Source organism: Lingula anatina, chromosome 4 (genome assembly GCF_051362555.1).
Source record: "Lingula anatina isolate TDL-2025a chromosome 4, LinAna3.0, whole genome shotgun sequence".
Classification (NCBI taxonomy): domain Eukaryota; kingdom Metazoa; phylum Brachiopoda; class Lingulata; order Lingulida; family Lingulidae; genus Lingula; species Lingula anatina.
This window is the reverse complement of record NC_141770.1, coordinates 23,263,367-23,288,795: the sequence shown is the minus strand read 5'-3', so window position 1 is coordinate 23,288,795 and position 25,429 is coordinate 23,263,367. Positions and strand designations below refer to the sequence as shown.

Here is a 25,429-nt window from a genome sequence, read left to right as displayed (position 1 = left end):
GACATAATGAAAATTATCTTAATAATTCGGGAATTCTCGCATAATAAAATCCTCTTACTCAAGAATCATAGCTTGACCTTTCTTGTGCTCTGGCTTGGGGGACGTACAAAATGACTTTGGTCGCCCTACCTAGTGCGCGTGCACTAACTCCATGGAGACTCTCGCTGAATGCAATCAAATTAAAAGATCAACGCGCCGCCTGTTACTTCCAATGTACCAGTGTAATCACCAGCTTCTCTATATTCTACTCAACGCCATCTGCAAACAATTTCACCGATATTTAATCATTGCTTGTTGAATTAATACAATGAACATTTATGTAAAAACCACCGTAGGAGTTACGAACATTTAGATAAGGACAGAAAAAATAAACTAAACTGACAAAAGAAATTTTTTGCTTCACTCAAATCACACAAGAGGCTGACTATATCATTTAATATTATAACTCTTTACGTATTACAACATAATTCCCAGGTCTTGCTGCCCTGCGCCACACAAGTTGCCGACCGGAAGTGTTCGAGGTCATGTGCTTTGAGCAGTCTGCGGTCATTGGAGGAACATGGGTGTACAACGATGACGTAGGGACGGATCAGTATGGACTTCCGGTTCATTCTAGCATGTATAAAAACCTCAGGTACACATGAATGTTTAAGCTGAGCAACACTTGCGTCAAAACATTCCTCATTTTAAGCTTCCCTACCCATTACAAAACAATACTAATGATGCGTACTGAACGTAACAGATATATTTTCTACTTTTCAAGATTGCGTTTGAGATGAGGTTAGGGTGGGGACGAACAATTTTATTTGAGATGTAAGCCCACCTCTTCTGCTGCCATATTCCCACCCGAATTAGATCTTTAGAATAGATTTTAAAACAAAGGCAAATGAATACATCTTTAAAAAAACAGCGTTTTCATAATTTTGGTATATTTTCCCATTTACCAATTTTAGCCCTCTAACAGATCGCCTTTTCGGCTTTTAAATTTTATCAATATTAATATCGCTCTTAATATGTTTATTCACAGAACCAATTTGCCGAAAGAAGCCATGGCCTTTCCAGATTTTCCGTTTGAAAAGGATGGGCGATCATTCCTTAAACACGAAGAAGTACTGGATTATTTGGAGAAATATGCCGACCATTTTAATCTCAAGAAATACATTAAGGTGAGATTTAAAAAAAAATCTACAATTTATCGGAAAATGTTTAAATGGTAAAGGAAATTATGATGACAATGAAAAATATACGTATGAAAAAATAATATAAAAGGAATATCAGATAGAATTCAGAATATTATGTCCGTTCTTAACTTTACCCAATAATGTTGAATGTTAATGTTCTAAAGTAAATATCAATTGAGTGTGGAGAAATGGACGTATTAAAGATTCTTTCAGTTTTTGACCGAAGTGAAGCACGTGGACCCAGTAAAGGATGGGCATGGTGGGGTCACGTGGAACATCAAGGTCAAGGACGTTAGGGTAGCAGACGACACTTCCGATTCATCTTTTGTAGCTGATGCTGTGATTGTTTGCAATGGGTATGGTGTTTTGGGGAGAATGCGTATTGTACAATGGGAATAAAAAAGAAAAAAACATTCGCAAAATTAAATAGCGGACACTTGGGAACTAAATCATCATCTCCAATCTAAAAAAAAAGGTTATATGTGTCTGTTTAAAATTTTTTGATGAAAATTCCTAACCAACCAGTTTATCTGCAGCGTCCTTTCACAGATTTTCCTGAACAAAGTGTTACGTAAAATGACAGCGAACAATTAAATTGTTAGGAGCTGGAAAGCGAAATGACTAAAAGTAGAAGATTATCAAGATAACTCTGAAGAAGCTGGATAAATTAAAGGCACATTCAGAACTAGTTGATCCGCGGACTAACAGAACAGAGGATTAAACATGACCGGCCCACTTGAAAGCTAATCCCCTGAAACGCACTAAATTGATTTCCCGGGGGCGCTACGTTGCAAGCTTTTAAGTGAGCCGGCCACATTTGGGCCATGGATCTGTTAGTCCGCGGGTCAACTTTGGTTGCAAATACATTTTAAGTGTCAAGCACTAGTTAGACCAAAATCATACTTTCAGGAGAGGTCCAATGAAAAATATGCGATATTGTCTAGTAAGCTTAAAGAGAGGCACGTGCCAGCAGACCCCCCTTCCCTGGAACCCCAATTGCAGATAAATTCAGAAAGTTTAAAAAAACTAAATTTTCAATGACTTTCATATATTGATAAATTGATGCAACATGTTCACGCCGACGATAGGGCCTACAGACTCCGATGTTGGTTATTGATGTATGTAGATCTTTCAATGTTAAGTCAACTTACACAGATGGGGACTTGATGGATTTTAGATGTCTTGCTTAAAATAAGTTAAGGTAATATTTTCTCTTGTTTAGTTTTGAAGACTTTAAGATGATCATTTTTACTATCTATTTTCAAATATAATGTGTTGCTTTTCACGTTTTGAAATATTTTTTTAAAATTCATACAAGTTTCATCAACTGTACACCAGACACAATGTGTAATATTTATTATCTGTAGAATTATAAATTAGATTAAGGTATAAGGATTAAGGATTTGGGTCTCGACTTCATTGTAAAATGCACTATAAACAGCAAAAATATGAAATGGTTAGTACTGAAGCCACCCACAAGCAATATTGCGCGCGCGTGCATAGAGAGGGAGAGAAAGAGAGAGAGAGACTGTGTTTTAACAATCCCGAAAAAAATGACTGTGTTTACTGACGTCTAACGTGGGACAAACGCAGAGTGCTATTTGATAAATTACGTGCTAGCAGACAGAGAGAGAGAGAGAGAAGCAGAGAAAGGGAGCGTTTATCATTAACTATGCTGTGTATGATAATGATAATTTATATTTCAGCCACTACTCTGTTCCGCTCATCCCAGATTTCAACGGATCGCTCACAAAATTTGAAGGTCAGGTGATCCACAGTCACGACTACCGTGTTCCGGAGGCGTTCGCCAATAAAGTCGTCTGCTGCGTCGGATGCGGTGCCTCGGGTCAGGATATAGCCCTGGAGGTGGCGAGCAAGGCAAAGCAGGTCAGTGTGAGGTTCATCCCTTTCAGACTATCACAGAATCTGCTTCATCTTCATTTAAACGACGTTATGATTTACTTATCAGTAAAACCATTCACAATGACTGTTTTTCACAATGAACTTGCTGAAAGACAGCGAATATAAAGTATAAGATACCCTCCGTATGAGACACCATATGATACACCAATTTTTGGGCGAATAAAACGAATTTCGCCCAAGGTTTTATTTAGAAATATAACAAGGTGGGCCTGCATAGGGCAAAATTTAACTTTAGATAAACCGGTAAACGTAACGAGCGGGAATCAATTACAGAAATCGGTGGGAAATATGGAAGGCTGTATGTACTGAAAAGAAAATACGCACAAAATAGAGATTTGTAGATACTGTCATATCTGTTGAAAGTATGTATTACTGAATAATAGCCAAAGTCAGTGAGCACGCATCTGTAAAACAAGTCATATTTCAATGCCGTTACAGGTGTATCTGAGCCACAACAAACCCGCCCTGTCGACAAGTCTCCCGGACAATCTCAGCCAGACATCGGGCATAGTCGAGCTCACCGCCGACGGCGGTATGATGAAGAATGGACAAAAACTGGAATTCGATGTTCTCCTACTGTGCACGGGGTATCACTACAGCTTTCCCTTCCTATCAGCCAACTGTCACGTTAATATCGACGATGGCCGCGTGACACCGCTTTACAAGCATATTGTTCACACCGAGTTCCCTACATTGTTCTTCATTGGGATCTGCACCAAGCTCTGTCCCTTTCCACAGTTCCACAACACCGTCAAGTTCATCTTGGCAACACTGGACGGCACTTATCAACTTCCATCCAAGGAGAACATGATGGCTGAAGAACAACGAGAGTTTGAGTGGCGACTGAAAAAGGGATATGCCCACCGTCACGCTCACCTAATGGGCCCGTTACAATGGGACTATTTTAATGAGCTGGCCGACCTCGGGAAATATGAGCGCCTGCCAAAAGCTGTGCAAAATCTGTTTGACGAGATTCATCGCACCCGTTGCAATGATTTGCAAAACTACAGGAACATCAATTATCAGATCACCGGACCCGAGACTTTTGAAGTGCGTTATTAATTTAAGCAGTGGAAAGGTCAAACAATTTAAAAAACAGTAAATTTAAATGTCAATTACATCGGGTTTTGGTGAGGAAAATATGGAACATATTTTCCGTGTTAGGTTGTGACTTCTTATGTTTCTTATGCGTTGGCTACAGAACTGGCAAACTTATACATGTATGTACATCGTCTTCCCTTGTCTTTATTTGATTGACCTGTTACTGGCTTTGGCACCTCTTGTAATTTACCTTCCAAAGAATTATTATATTATTATATCTAATATCGATTTATAGGCCTATATATATTATTATAAAACATATATTTCCGCTTTTGAAAACGAAAATAAGACTGCAATAAGATTATCTCGAATGTTTTCTCTTTACATGGTTCAAGGTAAATAGAGATGTTGTATCAGTATTTTTATCTCATAGTGTAGCTGTAACGTCACCGTTTTTATCAAGTTTGCTGTGATTTTTATTTGTATAAATTTGAGCCACAATATGTATAGTCTACAGTGATAATAGTCTTTTTCCGTCGGGCTTGACATTATTAAACTGCCTTTTTGAGAACAAATTGATATATGCTAGTTTTATTTGAAATAAAATAGAGCAATATCACAAATGCTTTTTTTTTTTTTTTTTTTTTTTTTTTTTGTGCCTTACTTAGATATCGAGAACTCCGAATTTCGCAACAGAGACTTACAGGCAAGGAAATGGAGCGCTCGTCAAAAATAAATAAGGCTTAAACAAAGGACAATGTAACTGTCACAAGAGCGACGTGAAGCGGCAATATACCATGAAGTATCTTAGCAGACGTGTCCTTCATCCCTTTGTTTGTGGGTCTGTCCCTGTTGCGAAATTTGGAGTTGTCGGGAAACTTCACAGCTTTACAACCAAAAAACAATGGAATTTCTCTTCAAAGTCGTTTGACCGCAATTCATTCCATAACATCTTCACTCCGCATCTCTAATTTTGAATTTTATATAATATGCATTATTGTTGGTTGTTAGAATAGCTTTAAATAAGATGTAAAAGTCATTATAGTTCTTCTGGAGATGAAAAGGAACACTGAATTTCACAGTTACGGCGGTTATCCACATGAGAAACATTATAACCATGTGTGTGAAATAGTGGTTTCGTGTACAAATTACCTAAAAATAAACAATTACGGTAATTGATAATGCAGATCTTATTTTGTCGGGCTCATCACCTACATTTCTTTTATATGGGCAATTGCATGTATACGTGTACATACAATATGTATATTCCAACATCGTCCTCGTTGTATTGAGGACTGGTACATTATCGCAAAAAAATGAAAAAATTGCAAGCAGTATGAAGGACACGGGTTTGAATCATCCATGCACCATTGTTGCTGAAATCTGAATAGTTTACAGTACATGTAGATGCAGATCTGCCAATTCCACCATAGACCCTAATTCTTTTATTCTATATCAGTCTGATGTAATCGGGTCTTTCTTGTGGAATTCTTGTGACCAGTGGGAATATGAGTGAAAAAACGACGCTTAACGACACCAATATACCCAGGAAACTTTCCAAGTGAGAGTCGCCACTACAGATGTGCACCACCTCAAACAAATGCCAGTCTACAAAGAGAGGGAAATAATTTTCAATTTCTTATCTATAATTATTATATACAGCGATTGGCCTTAACTGTAACCTAAACAAATTTTAATTTTCGTATAATCACACAATGGCAATTTTAATAATATACTCTCGAAGGCATTATTTACGCGTGCGACCACATTTATATATAGGTGGTTTCATACAGGATTGAGATGAACGAAACGTGATGAAACAAATTTGGCGCATTCTTCCAAAATAAACCCTAATTATAAATTTGCAAAATAAGCACATACATCTTGTTGAAGACCATCACATTTATTGGGAATGTCTATCAAAAGTTAGAGCCATTTTCGAATAACATCACCGTTTTGTTATTTAATAATCAGTTTTCTAAGCTAAGATTTAAAATGATCTATTATAATATGTTCGATATTCACGATGGTTATCTTACCCGTCTGAGTTTTTTTCACCAAAGCCTCAATTCCAACTGCAATAAAATATGACAGACCCAGTGCTGTCTGGTGTAAACCCATGCTGAAGCACTTAATACCATCGGGGGCTTCCATATAAGAGTACTCCATCACTGAAAATATGCACAGGTTATTTTCTGACGTTGATTTTCTGTCTTTATCATATGGACATTATACAGGCGGCGGCAGGGGATATATGCAAGTCCTTTCATGCAAGCTACAGGGGGGGTGACAAAAGTACTGCACCATTTGCTTGAAGGTGAACACCAGGTCGATTTTTTAAAATTAGTCCAGAATGTCAATGTAACACCCGTGTTTTAGGTTTCCATATAACAACCTCAGTTTATCAATTCTGTACCCCTAAACCGTTATTAAAGTGACAGTTTAGTGAGGATATGCATATACTGTGTCAGATAAGAAGTGGGTGATGTCTCTATACTCTCACTTGTCCATTCATGTTAAAAGAGTGAATATGGTTTCTTCAGAAAATACCAAATGGCGCCAGTTATGACCTGCGGCCCATGCAGTCAATCTTCTTCGTTTGTTTAAAGAGGTGATAAGTGTTTTTTTTTTCTTATGGCAAATTCCTGTAGCATGCAGCGTTCTTTTTTACTGACCTCAACCTGCAAATTACGCGACCACTGCAAAGCCAATTCGCTGAACGATTCAAACCCCCTAAGTCTTGACAGCATAAAAAAGATACTTGTTTTTTCTGGCACCAGTCTTCCTCGGGCAGCCACTTTGTGTTGACTTCTGGACATCACCAGCGTCCTCTTTCCTTCTGCAAACCCTGCATACAGTCGGACCAGACACACCATATCTGGCGGCTATCTGTGTTCTATCTATACCATGTATACCCCCCCCCCCCCCATCAGAGAAACAATTTTTCTTGATTTGTAAGCTCCCGCAGGTAAGAACTTGAGGGCGCTGCACCTTCGATGACGCCCTTCATAGTGTACACGGATGAAAATTCATGACTGGTTACGCGAGTAATAAACCGCAAATTACTTTTTACGAACGGGTCCCCCATGTCACATGGGACGTTATTCACACAGATGACGTAATACTTTGTAACCCCCTGTAGTTGTTTTTTACGTTCTTCCCTTCTAACACCCTGCCACCACCACCGCCACCAGCAAACACACAAAAGCACACACACCGCTAAACCATATATATATATGGAGAAATGCTGTGGACATGTGAAGTGAATCAATTTTATTAGTCGGAATCACTTTCAGTCTGTTGGATTCATGGGTTGGAGTCAATGGTCACGATTTAAGACGTGAACAGAACGGTTTCTTTGAGTGACATGGACGAAAATATGAATTTCAGTCTTCACAACCTCGGTATTCTAAAGTGATACTACTTTCGGATAAAATATGTAAATGAAACTTATCACGAATAAAAAATGATCATCTTTTAGGTACGAGAGGACGGGTATCAGACCCTGTGAAACGAGTATTTCATGTTGGCCTAAATGACCGCCATATATACTGTACACGTTTATGGACTTTACAGGCGTTACGTTAGCATGCTGATTTCAAATGAAGGGGAAAAAGCAAGCTGCAGCTGAGAAAAAATATGCTGCTTGAGCATCCTCGTGATACTTGGCAAGAAAGGCGAAACATAATTTTAAAATAAAAGAAAAGATATGCATCAAAGTACCTGTAAGCTGCGTGAAAACTTCAGCGAGTGCAATCAATGTATATTGAGGTCCTTGGGCAAATATACTGATTGTGGAATAGCCGTGGTTGTGTTTGCTGTAATTTTTCCGAACTGTCTCCAGTATGATGGCTACTAACCCGGATATGATGGAGAACACCACGCCAATAGCTAAAAACCAATGATAATGATGATATTAATTTTTTGAAAAAAGTATGGTAAGTCTATATATTATGTGCACATTACAGTTATATGACCTATAAGATTTAAACCTTCTTAAAATATGATACATACCACAAATTATTCAACCTTAACATAAAATTAAGCTGAATGTGCATGTACTAAAATGCAAAAAGGGTGCTGAAAGGCATTAATCATAAAAGAACTTTAAAATGTAAATTTTGAAAGAGCCCTAAAAATGCCTAAATCATTATCGGCTCTAATAACTAAAACTATTTTGTTATTCACAGTAACTACATTTGTAGTATTCTATCAACTGAAAAAGAATAATTGTTAAAACAAAGTTTCTCTGAAAAAAATAATAATTTTGATAAAAAATGAAATGTTAATTTAAAACGATTTTCAGGAATTTAAAAAAGCAGCTACATCTAATTGTTTTAATAATTTTACCGTTTATCAGTCACTGTTTACATTTTGGGCATTTTGATGAACAGAAGTTATATATATATATATATATATATATATATATATATATATATATATATATATATATATATATATATATAAAATGAATATAACGTGTTGCATTTTTTATTTTTTATACTTACATGTCTTTGATATATAATGCGGTCCGCCGCGGGACCATATTCGTGGATAAAGACAGTAGAGGGTAAAAGGGATGACAAAAACGATAACGACCTCATTAAACAAGATAAGCTGAGTCGAAGGAGATGGAAACTCGAACCCACCCCCAGTTATGTTACCGTTAAGACCAGATGCTTGCATCTCGTAGACTGTAAGTATCTGAAAAGAAAATAGATGCTAAGAAATTGAGTCTGTAGTTCAAAAATGAAATAAACTGTTGGCAAATTGCTTTCAGAATTATTCGTCTTGATTTAATCTGAAAAATGATATGAGAGAGAGAGAAGTTGTTTTTGTATAATTAACTGTAAGTTAGTGGAACGATTAATCGATGTTTAATCGGTAACTGGGTTGGCTGATTGGTTTTATCATACCGGCAAGTAAAGAAATCCAAACCCAACGACAGCAGAATTAACCAACAGAATCCTAAAAACTGCTCTAAAATTCGACCGTCGTGAGATATTTTCCTTTCTACGATATGATGTACTCAACAGGCACCCGTTTCTGCATAACTGAAACACCGATGACAAAACATTAGGCAGCGCTGTACCTGGAATGTAGAACATATGTACCGGAATAATATGCATGTTTACTGGTACATGTAGGCTATATACTACACACACTTGACAATAGAAGTGTCACGCCTACTGAACCAATACTTTGGGGGAGATAAATGACTGTGGAATGATATGCTCCTGGTATAATTTTATTAACATCAAATTTCACAAAAAGACCAACAATACAATTCCGTGGTACAGCGGTTTTACACTCATTAGTCACATTATAAGTAGACCAGGCATTATAACTTTGAATACTCTGATTCAGGGGTGACACTTCTATTGTCCATTGTGTGTAATAATAATAATAATAATAATAATTTATTAAGATTGCAACCCAGTGGGTTCAAGTTGTACATAGAATGTTGAAAAAAATTATAATGATAATAAAATGAATATTTGCATGAATAAAACTGAGTTAAAAGACTGCTTACTGAACTTTAAAATTAATGTACTTAGGATAAAAAACAGCATAATACTATTGGAAATTTAAAAGTGCATATGGAATAAAAGAGCATCGGAATCTGTCGGTCTTAAATTTTGGCACTTTGTATCTATTGCTAGATCTTAAAAGACGATTGGAATGCTCAATTAAGATGTGATTCAATTTGTCAGAGGATTCAGTCATTTTGTAAAAGAAAGTTTTGCACAGATTTTCCCTTCGTTTTTCTAAAGTGCACATATTTGCCAGGTTCAGGGGTTCATCATAGTGTAGGTCAGGGAAAAATTTAGCGAGAAACCCCTCGGAGATGGAACGATCCTGTGTAGGTCTGTGTAGTAGTGCACAGGTTAAATAAATGTAGAATCAATGCTTAATTGACGATGAAGCTTAGACTGGGTTTTCATGCCTAGATCGATCCATCTGGATCGGTCTAACTCTCTGGGGAGTCTCACTAAATTGCTATTAACTTACCGGCTTAATTGTCTGTTACGCCTACCGAATCATCTAGGGGGTAAAGATAATTATTCCTCAACAGCTTTACTAGACGTGACAGGCATTTAAACCGGTTAACTTGATAGCAAATTAGTGAGACTCCCCAGGGAGATACATCGATCCAAATATCGTACCCAGACCCTATCGCACTAACTGTGGATCGGTCTATCTCCGAGGGGATTCTCGCTAAATTGCAATCAACTTAAGCGGCTTAGATGTCTGTCACGCTTACTGCAGCTGCTACTGGGTAATTAATTACCGTTTAGCAGCTTCAGTAGGCGTGCCAGACATCTAAGCCGCTTAAGCTGACAGCAATTTAGCGAGAAACCCCTCGGAGATGGAACGATCCTGTTAGATCGATCTAGGTATGGGAACCCAGTCTTACTCTTTTTTATTTTTCTTCTTATATCTTTGATACTATTTCTGGGAAGTCCAAGGGAGGCAGACCTAATGTAACTGATTCATGATTAGTCGATCACCATTATGAATGACTCTGTTCTGAGACCGAATGAGATACTAGGAATAATGAGATAGAGGCAACAGTTTGTCGCTGCTGTTGTCATTCCGCCAAGGGCGTAGAATGATGTTGGTGATGATGATGATGATGATGAGGTACATTAGTGGGGCAACATGAAAATCGTAAGTCTTTTACAATCAGTAGCGCATTTCTATCATGGAAACTATTTTTCAGTGACAGTCAATTTACCTTCATTGCAGGAGGAGTCCGGCGGGTTTTCTTCCGGCGGCTTTTTTCTGACCAAAATGGCCGTCAAAACTAGTATGTCAGATAGAGCGACTGAAACCGGAGCTATCAAATTCTTAACGTAGAGCTGGCTTTCGACCTTGTCAAAGACAGCGCGTGATGTGTCAGCGATGATGGCCCCGACATTTCTCCATACGTAATACCTGTGAATGATGAAGCTTGTTAGTAAGCATTGGTCGGCTTCATTCATACAAGCCAAGAGAGGGTATCAGTATACGATGTGTGCTTGAATACTTGATAGGTAAGATAACGAAACATATTCCAAAACGTGACGTACGAATTATACATGTAGTTGGCCAAAAAGGCATTCATCCTGGAAAACATTTTAAACGTAGTTTATGTTACTGGATAACAAAACGTACAGATGTCCATTTCACACCTTGAATGTTACCGATAAGCATCATGAAAAGCAATATCATATATATATATATATATATATATATATATATATATATATATATATATATATATATATATAACAGATGCAAATAGTTTTTTTAAAAATGCATGGCGTCAGTACCAGTGAATAAATCGTCTGCGATTATTTTCGTTCGGCACTTGTGCAGCGCCCACTACCGGCAAGACAGCCCCAATACAACCCTGTCCTAAAGCTGTAGTCACAAGTCCTGCTATGACAAGGTCTCTGGCGGCCGAAGGCTGCAATATATCCTAAACGCAAAAAAGAAACTATATTTCTCATATATTTTTGGGTATAGCTTTCCTTTGCCCTTGTCCACAAAGGGGTATACTTATTATATATCAAAGCCAAACAAACTTTTAAAAAACAATTCTCGAGTTTATAGAAGAGTTCATTTTCCTAAATTTATTTTGGAATTATTTATCATAATCTAATGTGCGTTGTATACTGTTAAGCCAATGCACATAAAAATCAAAACGTATCAAATAATTAATGCGTGGTCACCATTATCACATTTTAGACCTGGATACAACAAGCTGTGATTACGAACACTGCCATATTGAGTTCTATGGGAATATTGGTTAAGCTCGCAAGGAAATGCTTCTGTGTTTCAGTAACAATCAAATGAAATTCCGTTAAAATATGATAGACAGTTCTTGAGAAATACATGTGCCATATATCTAATTAATATAAACCATTTAACAAATGAAACTTTATCGGATTACTTTCACATTACATTTGTCTCAGCTTCAGATGCAGCACACTCCAGGAGAACAAGACCTGAGAATGAAAATAATATTCTCAATACTTAACCAATATGGTTTAAGGTGTGCGCACGCGTACGTGTGTATATAAGCATGTATGTGTCATTTTTAAGATTAAAACCTAGGACACATTTGCCATGCGGTGCGATATCCGCAAAGCGTCTATTTTCGCGCAGCATCTGTGCGGAGGCGGGCAGAGAACCGGGTAGGGCCTAAAATAGATTTAACACGATTTTTTCAAGACGAAACTTTTTTTCTGATCTTGTGCCTTAGGTGTTGTGTCACGTGGTTGTTGAATAAAACCCACGTGGACCGCATCAACGACGTATCAATCTTCAAGAAAGACGTACGGATGATATACGGCATCTGCACTGAGATCGAAAGGACTCCATCTCTGCGTATGATCACTTTTCAAAGGACAGACTGATTTAGCACGGCACCTCTTCATAATATTAAAGTCATAATAACTCTTCGTTTCGGCCAAAAAATGAATTTTCCTGGAGTAAACAACAATTTTCCCATACTTACCAATGATTAATGAATCCATTTTTACATTCAAAGTTAGTCCCTGGTTTTTTTCTAAAAAGTTTGGTTTTTTGTTAAAATCTCTTAAGAGATTATAGCAGAGTATAGCCATCAATGGAGGTCACGTGGTCTAAAGACAAGCTCAGATATCAGAATAATAGCTATAACTGCCGTTTTTGTGGTAAAACAGAATATATTATATTTCTATGAGTTATTCACAATGTTTTATTTGCGAAATATAGATCTCATACAAAGAGTTATTATCCCTTTAACATACACCGAAGCCCGTCAAACATATTATGCCCCCCAAAAATTGCACGGAAAACCATATGCTATTTCATCGTACAGCGTCCGTGGCAAATGTAACCAAAGCTGAAGGCTTTAATGAGCGTATATATGTGTTTGACAAAAAAAAAGGTTTTCAATGTTTGTAAGACTCTTTATACACAATTTATGTTTCTGATATCTTTATGTACGCTACAGTAAATACAGCTTAATCCAAAAGCGTATTGGAGAGAGGGCGGCACAGCGAGCAAGTGGCTCACGCTTAGCTTTCGAGGCCACTGCTTCTCTCCCGTCTCCATAAAAATTAAATAAATAACTTAAGATAAAATACAGTATAACAAGGGGGGGGCGATATAAACCAAGTCAATATTTGAACTCTATATATAACAGTTAAATTATCTTCGTCTTTGGTGGTATTTTTCACATTTAATGCACTTCCTCTCCCCCTTATTAAAATCCCGGGTTTGCCAGTGTATATCATTTCATTTAATTCGAGATACACACAGTATTGTAAGTGTCATACTAACCTATACTGAAGACAACATACCCTACTCCCAGCGTTGGAATTGGATGAAGAAATGCATCAGCGATGGCCCCACCAAATATCCCAAAACACGCTGATGCACCTGGCAAAAGAGTACTTATTAAAGCGATATTCAAGTTAATGAGAATTCTTTGTACATTCCTGGATATTTAACCCATTCTTGTGGCCGGCCCGAATGTTTTGCTCATGCAAAAAACTTTCGAAGTGCATTCCAAGTGGAGAAATATCGAATGGCATTCCAAATGTATTCTAACTGTACTATGAGTACATTTTTAATGTTCTTACGGCATTCCAACAGCATTCGAAACATTCTAATCGCATTTGAGGGAAAACCGAAATGGCAAGACACTACAAATCCTGCCAGAATGTTCTGCATGTGCCTCAAATGAGATGGAATGCAACTCGAATACATCTCGGTTGCTGGCCGAAATTCTATTTCGACCAACAATCGAACTACACTCGTGCAGGATTCAAAGTGTATTCTAAATATTCTGACTGCATTCTGACATCGATATTACTGGTGTGTTTTAATTACATTCAAGCTGCATTTGACAGCTACATGTAATACACCCGAAATGTGCACAATTCATTCCAGGCGGATTCGAAGCGCATTCTGAGTATTCCAACGGTATTTTTACAAGAATTTAGGTCACTTTAAAATTTCTCCCCGAATGTGGTGCGAATTTTGAAAATTTTACATTCAGGCTCATTCTGCTTGATTACTGCTGATTCCAAATAAATGTGACAGGGACCTTAAAGTTTATGTCGTTGTAGGTTGATAATTAATGGAGGTCTGTGAGAATTGATACTATGCATGTATATTTTAGTATACAAAAACTATATAATCTACTGTTGATGATAACCACATTGCCTTCACAACAAGGGGGCAAACGTGACTTACGTCATAGTTATTACGAGCATAGAGATAAGCACAGTTAAAAATGACGCACCTCGCGTTAAATCTGGTTAGTCAGTTTAAATAAATATCAAACAGGTTTTGCCAAACAGATAAGAGTTATAGAGCCCCAATTCAACAATATTGTTAGGGTCCTCTTTGTCCACTGACGTTAAGCAAAGTGCAATTGACAAATTTAGCTTAGTAATCCAAACCGTTTTTATGCCAAAATGTACACGTACTGCGTATAAACATTTTGTCAAAGTATTTATCACGAAATATTGTACACGAGTTATATTACTCTATGAAATAAGAAACCCCATCTCATGCATACAAAATGTTTTTCTAAATGTCCAAAGAGACAAAATGATGGACAGAAAACAAACGGACAGGCAGGGGACAAATAATCGCCATTGCAGTAGACAGACAGACAGACAGGCAGACAGACAGACAGACAAACGTAAAAAAAGGGCAGAAGCTACTGGTTACATAACATCTTCCGGTTGACAATCATTTTCTTATTTTCATTACTTACCTACAAACATCATATGTGCAATCACTGCACCATCTGTTGTGTTGCTTGAATTTGAAGGCATATTCCATAATTCATTTACATAGTTTTCGACTGTAAAATAGGCAGCCCGCTCACACATTAATGCCAGAAGTACCAGGAAAGCTGATTTAGGAAACGCCATGGTGAGGCGTCTATCTATCTATCACTAAAAAACTACCGGGTCAATTTTGACAGACACACCGCGTCACTGCGTTACTGTTATTAGAACAATTGCATATTTATAAAACAAGGAATTTTATCAGAAAACCCTTTAAACCTCCTTCTGATGCAAAACCCTCGTTGTTGCATTAATTAAAGTGAAATTTAAGTTAAGATATTAAAAAATTCTGTCAGCTATTGATAAGTACCCCGACACTTAAAACGAATTAATAGGCACGCATCTCCAAGGATGTAAAAGTACGCTGCACAGTGATAGAATACCTTCTTATCAGGAGCCGGGGATGAAGTTTAGTCAGGTAGTTAAGTCACGTAGTAACCAATTCAGTAATAAGCGCAGATAAAAAGGGGATGAGGGGAATCCCCCATCAGACATCACCATAAATTTTTACCCCACCCCTCACCCCATCCCACACACCCCACTTAATGTTTGCATCCTACGTGCCTGACACATAAATGATTAAATTGAATAAAATGTCAAATACTAAAAATTGTTATAGTTACAAACTTTGGAAGGCTAACAAGCAAAAAATCTTTATCTGCCTTTGAAAACGACAGGTACAGTACCGATTGATAAAATGAGTTGGAGAAATCGCGAGAGGCTGCCATGAGTTCAAACATGTACGGTAGTTTTCGTCAGAAACCTGCTGACTGTCAAATAACACGTTGGCCCAAGCTAAGATCCAACATAAAGCAGGCAATGAAAATTTTTCAACATGAATATTGTAATTACGGGCCTTGTGAGACTCTAACTAATGATTGCGTTTGTTGCGAATGGTGTCACATTCAACACACCACGTATTAGTCTCTTGGCCTGACCATGAAACAGATGGTATCAGCATGTACTTTCATGGCCTTGCACATAAATAAAGGCCTCCTCCATTAGCTCCATTTCTCCAGGTTTCTGCCAGATGCCTCAACCGTCAGTCCTTTTTCGTGGCATGCATTTTGTACGGGGGTAAAACGTTTTTCACTACCGCTCAACTGTCGCCTTTCAAGATCAATTCATGAATCACAAACCCACTTTGAAAAATGTACTTAACATGGGTGGGATTATGATTATCAAATTGTTTTTAAATATTCATTGATTGTGCTCCTCAATATCACTCTGAGTTTCAGAGATAACCTGAAACTTACCTCTAAACTACACCATTACCTTGCCGTTATAATTTACTTTACACAATCTTACGAATGGCGTCACATTCGACACATCACATGGTGTGTCTAATGTGACGCCATTCGCAACAATTTTTATATCTTGATTGTGGGTCCCTGTTGCGAAATTTGGATTCGTAGGGAAACCTATCAGCTTTACAACCAACAGCCAATTAAAAACAAACAACGTCACTCTGTTTATTTAACAATGCTATTCCTCTTCAACATCGTAAGACCGCAAATTGCCAATCCATTTGATCACATTTTCTCTTTGCATCTGTACTTTTGAATCTTACGTAATATGCACTATTGTTGGTTGTTATAGTAGTTGAAGATAAGATGATAAAAGCATTAAATTTCTACAGAAAAAGAAACTGAATTTCACAGTTACGGCGGTCACCATCTTATATCCCATTCGCTTAATGTGGTCTGTTCCAGCAAATGTCAAAAACTGTGATGGATTAAAAGAATAGAGCACAATGCGCTCGCTATGTCTTGCTCAAAATTTGGCAGGTATAAGCAGTGCGTTTCAGAAATTTAATACTGTACATTACTTCCGCAGGATGCCGCTGAGACATTCTAATAGTCCAGGGGTCACTTTTTTAATAACCTTTTCAATTCAGGACAATTTTAAGTTAAATAAAGGAAGTAAAGTTTCAAGACTTTTGTTCTGCTAACAAATCACAGCGTCATCTGCGGTAACGACAAAAGATCACATTCAACGTCTATTTAATATAATGCAAGCACAGTATGTTTCTAGAATGTCTGTCAGTTAAAACATAAAGTGATCTTAATTGTTTCGTATTTGCAACTTACTCTTCTATACACTTTTCGTCAATAGTGATAATATTTTCTCTTGTATGCGCCGTTCTTGGCATGATTAACCTTTTATCCGTGTGTGTGAAATAGTGCTTTCGTGAATAAATTGCCAAAGAAATAGGAAACTAAGTAATTAATTACGGTAATTGATAATGCGGATCTTGTTTTGGGAAGTTCTTCACCTACAGTTATTTTATGTTGGCAACTGCAAGTGCATGTACATACAGTAGGCCTATGTATAACAACATCGTCTTCGTTGTATTGAGGACTGGTACATTATCGCAAGAAATGATAAAATGCATGCAGAATGAAGGACACAGGTTTGGATCATCCATGCACCATTGTTACTGAAACAAATATAATTTGCAATACATGTAGATGCAGATCTGCCAATTTCACCATAGACCCTTATATTTATATTTCATCTCAGTCTGGTGTAGCCTGGTCTTTTCTTTGGAATTCTTGTGACCATAGGGAAGATAAGAGAAAAAACGACGCTTAACAGGACCAATATACCCAGAAAACTTTCCAATTGAGAATCGCCACCACAGATGTCCCCTAAATCAGACAAATGCCAGTCTACAAAGAAAGAAAAACAATTTATTATCTATAATTATAACATACAGTGACTTGCCTTAACTGTAACCTAAACAAATTTTAATTTTCGTATAATCAAACAATGGCAATTTTAATAACATGTTTTCAAAGACATTATTTATGCTTGCGACCACTTCTATATACTAGTATAGGTTCTTTCGTACAGGATTGAGATGAACGAAACGTGATGAAACAAATTAATCGTATAAATTCCAAATCTTGTTAAGAAGTATTACATCTATTTGGAAATGTCGATCACAGGTTAGACCCATTTTAGAATAACATCACTGTTTCATTATTTACCAGTTGCCTATGCCAAATGGTACAATGGCCCCGTAGAATATGTTCGATATTCATGATAGACATCTTACCTGGCCGAGTTTTTCTCACCAACGCTTCAATTCCAACTGCAATCAAGTATGAAAGGCCCAGCGCCGCCTGGTGTAGGCCCATGCTAAAGCACTTTATACCATCGGGGGCCTCCATATAAGAGTACTCCATCACTGAAAATATGCACAGGTTTTCTTCTGTCTTTTATATATTATGTTTTGAGCATAAAATAAACCGCAAATCACTTAATTTTTACGAATGGGTCCCCCATATCACATAGCACATTAATGATGGTGTAATACTTTTGTAACCCCTGTAGCTGTTTTTTATACATATGTATTGATAACATGCTGACCAAAAAAATCCGACCAATTTCCTTCGTACTTCCTTTCTAACACCCCCACGTCAACACCACCAACAGCAATAACACACAAAAACAAACACACACTGCCAAACCCTATATAAGGAAATATGATGTGTACTGTACATGTACCTGCAAAATGTATCAAGTTAACAAATACGTTGTAATTCTTTTAATTTCAATCTGTTGGAGCCAAGGGTCGGAGTCAAGTGGCCACGATTTAAGCCGTGAACAGAAAGGTTTCTTTGGATGACGTGGACGAATATGTGAATTTCTGTCTTCACATCATCGGTATTTTAAAGTGATACTACGTTCGGATAAAATATGTTAACGAAGCATATCACACAAAAAATGATCGGCTATTAGGTACGAGGAGGACGGTATCGGAACCTGTGAACGGAGTATTTCATGTTGGCCCAAATGACCGCCATATATACAGTACACGTTTACGAACTTTACAAACATTATGACCATAGGTTAACATGCTGACTTCAGTTGAAGAGGAAAAAACCAAGCTGCAGCTTAGAAAAAAATATAACCACTAGTGAGCTGCTTGAACACGTGTCGAATGTTGCCGTGTTTCTAGTCGTGCTGCTTGACAAGAATGGCGAAATACGATTGAAAAATATAGAGGAAAAGACATGTGTAAGAGTACCTGTAAGCTCTGTAAAAACTTCAGCGAGTGCAATCAAACTATATTGAGGTCCTTGGGCAAATATACTGATTGTGGAATAGCCGTGGTTGTTTTCGCTGTCTTTTTTCCGAACTGTCTCTAGCATGATGGCGACAAACCCAGATATGACGGAGAAGACCATGCCAATACCTAAGAAAAAATGATAGTAAGGTTTATTTCTTAAATAGAGCATTAGTCATGCGAATTGTTATGCCAATTATACATGTATACAGTTTGTTAAACGAAATGCGCTTTACAGTTATATGCACTATGAAATTCAAATTAACCTTAACATGTGATCTTTTTCAATACTACAAATTACCACAGTATTGACATAAAATTAAGTGATATAATGAATATGTCCTAAAACACAAAAAGGGGTTAGAAGATATTGTTCATAAAAACTTTAGAATGTAGTTTTTTTTAAAGATACTTTAAAAATCCCATAATCATTATCAGTTCTAAAATAAAAAAGACAGGTCATTCCTAAAATAAAAAAGACAGGTTATTCTTGAACTCAGGGCATAAACTGTAAAAAAAATATTTTGTTATTCGGAGTAACTGCATTTCTACGTAGTGTTCTTTCATTTGAAATAGAATATACAGTATGTTGGAATAAAAAGTCTCTAAATATAGCCCTGATAAAAAATAAATTTATACTTAAAATCGATTATCATGAATTTCAAATAGCAGCTGCATTTCCGTTTTAACAGTTTTAATCATTTATCATTTTTTTTACGTTGAGTGCATTTTGATGAACTAAACATATATATATATATATATATATATATATATATATATATTGACTTTCTGTACGACTTAATTGCGAAATTGCATATAACAACATGTTTTCAATACTTACATGTCTTTGTTATATAATGCGGTCCGCCGCGGGGACATATCCGTGGATAAAGACAGTAGAGAGTAAAAGGGATGACAAAAACGACCACAACCTCATTAAACAAGATAAGCTGAGTTGAAGGAGATGGAAACGGGTGCCCAGCCACAGTTCCGTTAAGCCCAAATGCTTGCAACTCGTATAATGTAATCATCTGAAAAATTACATGGTAAGGAACTGCAATTCAAAATTGAAATAAATTGTTGGCAAATTGAGTTTGATCAGAATTCGTAGTCATGATCTATCTGTGAAAGAAATGACTGAGCTGTAAGGACTAAATGGAGGGGAGGAGAAAGAAATGTCGGTTTTACTTGATTTACAATTAATTGTTTGAGCGATAGATCGATACTTTATTGATTGCTGTGTTGATTTAGTGATTTCATCATACCGGGAAGTAAAGAAATCCAAATCCAACGACAGCAGAATTAACCAACAGAATCCTAAGAACTGCTCTTAAATTCGACCCCCGTGACATATTTTCCCTTCCACGATATGATGTACTCAACAGGCACCCTTTTCTGCATAATTGAAACGCCGATGACAAAACATTAGGCAGCGTTGTACCTGTAATGTTAAACAAATGTACCGGTATAATATGCATGTTTATATACTACAGAAGTACTGTATAGGGTAAATACATGAAGGTGTTATGCTAAATTAACAATGGTGTTATTTGATAACAACTACAGTGCCCGCATTTTATTGTAACCAGAAGCTTAGGGACCATTCCCAGACCCTATCGTACTAACTGTGAAGCGATTTATCTCTGACGGGATTCTCGCTAAATTGCAATCAACTTAAGCGGCTTAGATGTCTGTCTCGAGCTGCTAGGGGGTAATTAATTATCGTGTAGCAGCTTCAGCTGAAAGCAATTTAGCGAGAAACCCCCCGGAGGTGGATCGACCCTGTTAGATCGAGCTAGGAATGGGAACCCAGTCTTACATTTTGAACACTACTTGTGGTAAGGCCAAGGGAGGAAGACCAAATGTAGACTAATGTAACCCATTCATGATCAGATAATCACCATTATGCATGACACTGTTCTGAGACCAAATGCTAGTGCAAACAAGTGCACAAGGAATAATGAGACAGATGCAACGTTGGTTTCAGGCCTACCCAACTACCAGACTCGGCACCGAATGATCCTGAATTCACCGGTCGATCGGACCACACTACCCGTTTTCAAGGTAGGCCTACGTATCAGATCGCATTTCACAGTATCATACCCCGAACAAATTTTAAGTGGTGATGCAATACTTTTCAACCTCGCTGAGAATCATCACTATCACATCGCGTACAAGGCAAGAGCGGTGTCGCGTCTGACACTGTGAAATGCGATCTGATACACACCTTGAAAACGGGTAGTGTGGTCCGATCTACCGGTGAATTCAGGATCATTCGGTGCCGAGTCTGGTAGTTGGGTAGGCCTGGGTTTGAGAATGTCGTTTCGCAAAGGGCGAAGAATGATGTTGGTGATAATGATGCTGATGGTGATAGTAGCTATATAAGTGGGACCACGTGAAACTCGTAAGTCTTCTACTATAAGTAGTGCATATACAGCATGAAAGTCACTTTTTCAGTGACAGTCAACTTACCTTCATTGCAGGTGGAGTGCGGCGGGTTTTCTTCCGGCGGCTTTTTTCTGACCAAAATGGCCGCCAAAACTAGTATGTCAGATAGAGCGCCTGAAACCGGAGCTATCAAATACTTAATGTGGAACTCGATTTCGTACTGGACAAAGACAGCGCGTGATGTGTCAGCGATGATGGCCCCGACATTTCTCCATACGTAATACCTGTGAATGATGAAGCGTGTTGGTAATCATATATCGGCTTTATTTATACATGTCAAATAAATCATTACAGGGTGCCCTTATACGATGTTTGCTTGAACACCTGATTTATTAGATAACGGAATGTATTTCAATAGGTTATGCACAAATGATGTTTAGCCAGAAAGACACACATCGTGAGAAGTATTTTAAACGCAATTTACGTTACTACCGGTAGATAACATAACTGCAAATGTTCGTTTCACACATTAAATATTGACGATAAGCATCATGAGAAGCAATATCATATTAATAACAGATGCAATTAGTTTTTAAAAATGCGTGTCGTTAGTACCAGTGAATAAATCGTCTGCGATTATTTTTGTCCGGCACTTGTGCAGCGCCCACTACCGGCAAGACAGCCCCAATACAACCGTGTCCCAAACCTGTAGTCGCAAGTCCTGTTAAGACAAGGTCTCTGGCGGCTGAAGGCTGCAATATGTCGTAAACAAATTAAAAATAACTATATTTCTCATATACTGTATTTGTGGACATGGCGTTCTTTTGTCCCTGGTCCACAGAAGGGATACACTTATCGTATGTCAGAGCCATAATGTGAAATTAAAAAAAGGCAATTTTCGAGTTCATAGAACAGTTTATTTTCTCCGATTGATAAAATGCTCCAAGTTCTCATAAATGTTATACAGAATTTATCTTGACTCTACCTTAACATTTTGTCTCAAATATATAAATAATATATAAATAATATAGACAGAAGACATTTCTCATAAAACAACTTGACTCATCATGTGAAGAAGCACCAAACAAAACTCTCACATATAGGACCTGCATGTTAAACTGATTCTGTTCAATGCACATGTATGTTCAAATGAAATTTTGGAATAATTTATTATAATATGCGTTGTGTACATTGAGTCATGCACGTGAAAATCAAAACGTATCAAATAATTATAATCAATGGTTAGGCACCACTACCACATTTTAATCCTGAATGCAACAGGCTGGGATTACGAATGCTGTAATTGTTTTGAAAAGGTTTTACAGGAAATGTGGATAATTTTATGCATATGATAGTTTGGTTAGTGAGAAAAAAAGAGCATTGGGAAGAAAATGAAGTTTGATATAAATTGATGATAATTTAATTTACTATCTGGAAGTTTAACAGGAATTTTTTACAACATTTTATACTAAATTTTACAATATTTAATATGCTTCCGAATATCCTTTGTAAATAAGCGTTCACAGGTAAAAATACATACAGTACATAACAACAAATGCATAAGTCTCTGTAACAAAGATGTATTTAATTAAATGAAATTCCGTTTAATTACAATAGACAATTCTTGAGAAATATATGTACCATATATCAAATAATATAAATAATTTTTAAATCATTTGTTAAAACAAATGAAACTTTATCGGATTACTTTAACATTACATTTGTCTCAGCTTCATATGCAGCATACTCCAGAAGAACAAGACCTGAGAATGAAAATAATGTACTCAAGACACAACCAAAGAGATTTGGGGTGTGCATGCAAGCGCGCGCGTGTATATGTATATGTATAAGTGTCTGTCATTTTTAAGACTATTAAAGCCTCGGTCACATTTGCCATGCAATGTAATGTCTTTTTTGGCATACGTCTGTGCGGAGGTGGACGGTGAACCGGGAAGTCCGTATGGATTTAAGACCCCCGTAGCCTTTTTTGAACTTTTGACAACTTTTTCAAACCGTATGCCCGTAGGTTTTGTGTCATGTGGTTGATAAAAAAAACCTACGGGCTGCATCAACAACGTGTCAATCTTCAAGAAGGACAAAGGCCTATGTCGCTATACGGCATCTTCATGGAGATTAAAAGGACTCCCATCGTGTGATCACTGTTCAAAGGAGAGCCCGATTTAGCACGGCACCCACATGTAGACATACTCAACAAAACACGTGGAAACATAATATGTGCAAAAAATACACGGAAAAACATATAGTAATTCATCGTGAGGCGCCCGTGGCAAATGTAACCTAAGATTGAGGTTTTAATGAGCGTATATATCCATTGTGTTTGACAATGTGTTTAACAAAAAAATGTTCTCAATGTTTGTAAGACTCTTCATACACAATTTATGTTTTTGATATATTTTATGTACGCCACAATAAATGCATCTACATCCAATAGTGTATTGGCGAGGGGGGGACGAGGGGCAGCGAGCACGTGACTCTCTCTTGATTAAGAGGCCACTGCTTTTCGCCAGTCACCATAAAAATTAAATATAACTTAGAATTAAATGCGGTATAACGAATGAGACGAGTTAGACCCAGACAAGAAATTACCCCTTTTTCACATGTAATACCCTTCCTCTCCAACTTATAAAGGCCCCGGATTCGCCAGTGTATATCATTTCGTTAAATGCGAGCTGCACGCATTATTGTAACTGTCATACTTACCTATACTGAGGACAACATACCCTGCTCCCAGCGTTGGAATTGGATGAAGAAATGCATCAGCGAAGGCCCCACCAAATATTCCAAAACACGCTGATGCACCTGGCAAAAGAGTACTGATTATCAAGTTAAAAGATTATGTCGTCGTGTGTTGATAATAAGGGAGTTCTGTGAAAATAATACTACGCATGTATATTTTAGTACACAAAAACTGTATATCTATTGTTGATGATACATGTAACCGCATTGCGTTCAGAACAAGGGTACAAACGTGACTTACGTCATAGTTAATATGAGCCATAGAGATAAGGACAGTTAAAAATGACGCACCTTGCGTTAAATGTCAGTGACTAGTCAGTTTAAATAAATATCAAGCAGGTTTTGCAAAACAGATAAGAGTTATAGAGCCCCAATTAGACAATATTAATACGCCCTCTTCGTCGGCTGACGTTAGGCAAAGTACATTGAAAAATTTAGCTTAGATATCCAAACCGTTTTTTTTTTTCCAAAATAAACAAGTACTGTTATGAACATTTTGTCAAAGTATTTTTCACGTTATATTGTCTATTGGTAAACGAATTATGTTACTTATTTAATAAGAAACCCCATATCAGGCGTACAAAATGCTTTTCTTAATGTCCAGAGAGACAAAGAGATGAACAGCAAACAAACAGGCAAGGGATATATAAGCACCACTGGAGAAGACAGACGGACAGAGAGTCAGACAGATGATCAAACCGACAGAAAAAGGTTTAAAAAAGACAAGTCACATCATCAATCACGTCGTCAATCATTTTTTTTTTTTTTACCACTTACCTACAAACATCATATGTGCAAATACTGCATCATTGGTTGTGTAGTTGTTCTCCTGTAGTGTGTTGCATATGGTGTTACTTGAATTTGAAGCCTTGGTCCATAAATCATTTACATAGTTTTCGACTGTAAAATAGACAGCCCGCTCACACATTAATGCCAGAAGTACCAGCAAAGCTGATTTAGAAAACGCCATTTTGAGGCGTCCATCTATCACTACCGGGTCAACTGTGACGGACACTCTGCGTCACTGCCCTCCATTCTTCGCTATTAGAACAAACGCATATTAAAACAAAGAATTTTATCACAAAACCTCTAAAACCTCCTTGTGATGCAAGAAAAACCGAAGTTAAGATATTGGATAACAGGAATTATTAGGAATGCATCTTCAGATTCAAAAATCCACACTGTAAAATGTAGCCTACTAAAACTTGGGGGGGGGGGGTATTTAT

At 37.2% G+C, this 25,429-nt stretch overlaps 3 protein-coding genes across 7 annotated transcripts in view; 1 reads left to right on the top strand and 2 right to left on the bottom strand.

The window, feature by feature from the left end:
- LOC106169579 (uncharacterized) overlaps positions 1-4,761 on the top strand; it is a 33,326-nt gene extending 28,565 nt beyond the window's left edge. For 2 of the 3 annotated variants that reach the window (XM_087011290.1, XM_087011291.1), the window contains exons 6-10: positions 475-634; positions 1,028-1,166; positions 1,395-1,537; positions 2,888-3,068; positions 3,543-4,761. In XM_087011290.1, coding sequence (XP_086867416.1) covers positions 475-634; positions 1,028-1,166; positions 1,395-1,537; positions 2,888-3,068; positions 3,543-4,166 — 1,247 coding nt within the window. In that variant the 3' untranslated portion in view covers positions 4,167-4,761. The remainder of the gene's footprint in view (positions 1-474; positions 635-1,027; positions 1,167-1,394; positions 1,538-2,887; positions 3,069-3,542) is intronic. The other variant, XM_087011289.1, reaches the window with a different exon arrangement.
- Positions 4,762-4,785: 24 nt separating this feature from the next.
- LOC106169562 (solute carrier family 15 member 4) lies at positions 4,786-15,121 on the bottom strand. 2 transcript variants are annotated; one of them, XM_087011293.1, is made up of 10 exons: positions 14,908-15,121; positions 13,461-13,559; positions 12,096-12,139; positions 11,462-11,610; positions 10,885-11,084; positions 9,062-9,237; positions 8,795-8,849; positions 7,869-8,036; positions 6,185-6,316; positions 4,786-5,753 (listed from the first exon to the last, which is right to left on the bottom strand). In XM_087011293.1, exons 1-10 carry the CDS (start codon positions 15,065-15,067, stop codon positions 5,596-5,598), a joined length of 1,341 nt encoding a protein of 446 aa, XP_086867419.1. In that variant the 5' UTR covers positions 15,068-15,121; the 3' UTR covers positions 4,786-5,595. The 2 variants fall into 2 exon arrangements, with proteins under 2 accessions (XP_086867419.1, XP_086867418.1); XM_087011292.1 differs by having other exon boundaries at positions 8,654-8,849; positions 14,908-15,117.
- Positions 15,122-16,430: 1,309 nt separating this feature from the next.
- Positions 16,431-25,374, bottom strand: LOC106169578 (solute carrier family 15 member 4-like). 2 transcript variants are annotated; one of them, XM_087011287.1, is made up of 10 exons: positions 24,981-25,370; positions 24,168-24,266; positions 23,166-23,209; positions 22,062-22,198; positions 21,531-21,730; positions 20,324-20,499; positions 19,900-20,089; positions 19,020-19,187; positions 18,045-18,176; positions 16,431-17,655 (listed from the first exon to the last, which is right to left on the bottom strand). In XM_087011287.1, exons 1-10 carry the CDS (start codon positions 25,171-25,173, stop codon positions 17,498-17,500), a joined length of 1,497 nt encoding a protein of 498 aa, XP_086867413.1. In that variant the 5' UTR covers positions 25,174-25,370; the 3' UTR covers positions 16,431-17,497. The 2 variants fall into 2 exon arrangements, with proteins under 2 accessions (XP_086867413.1, XP_086867414.1); XM_087011288.1 differs by lacking the exons at positions 16,431-17,655; positions 18,045-18,176 and adding an exon at positions 18,190-18,496 and having other exon boundaries at positions 24,981-25,374.
- Between the last annotated feature and the right edge of the window lie 55 nt (positions 25,375-25,429).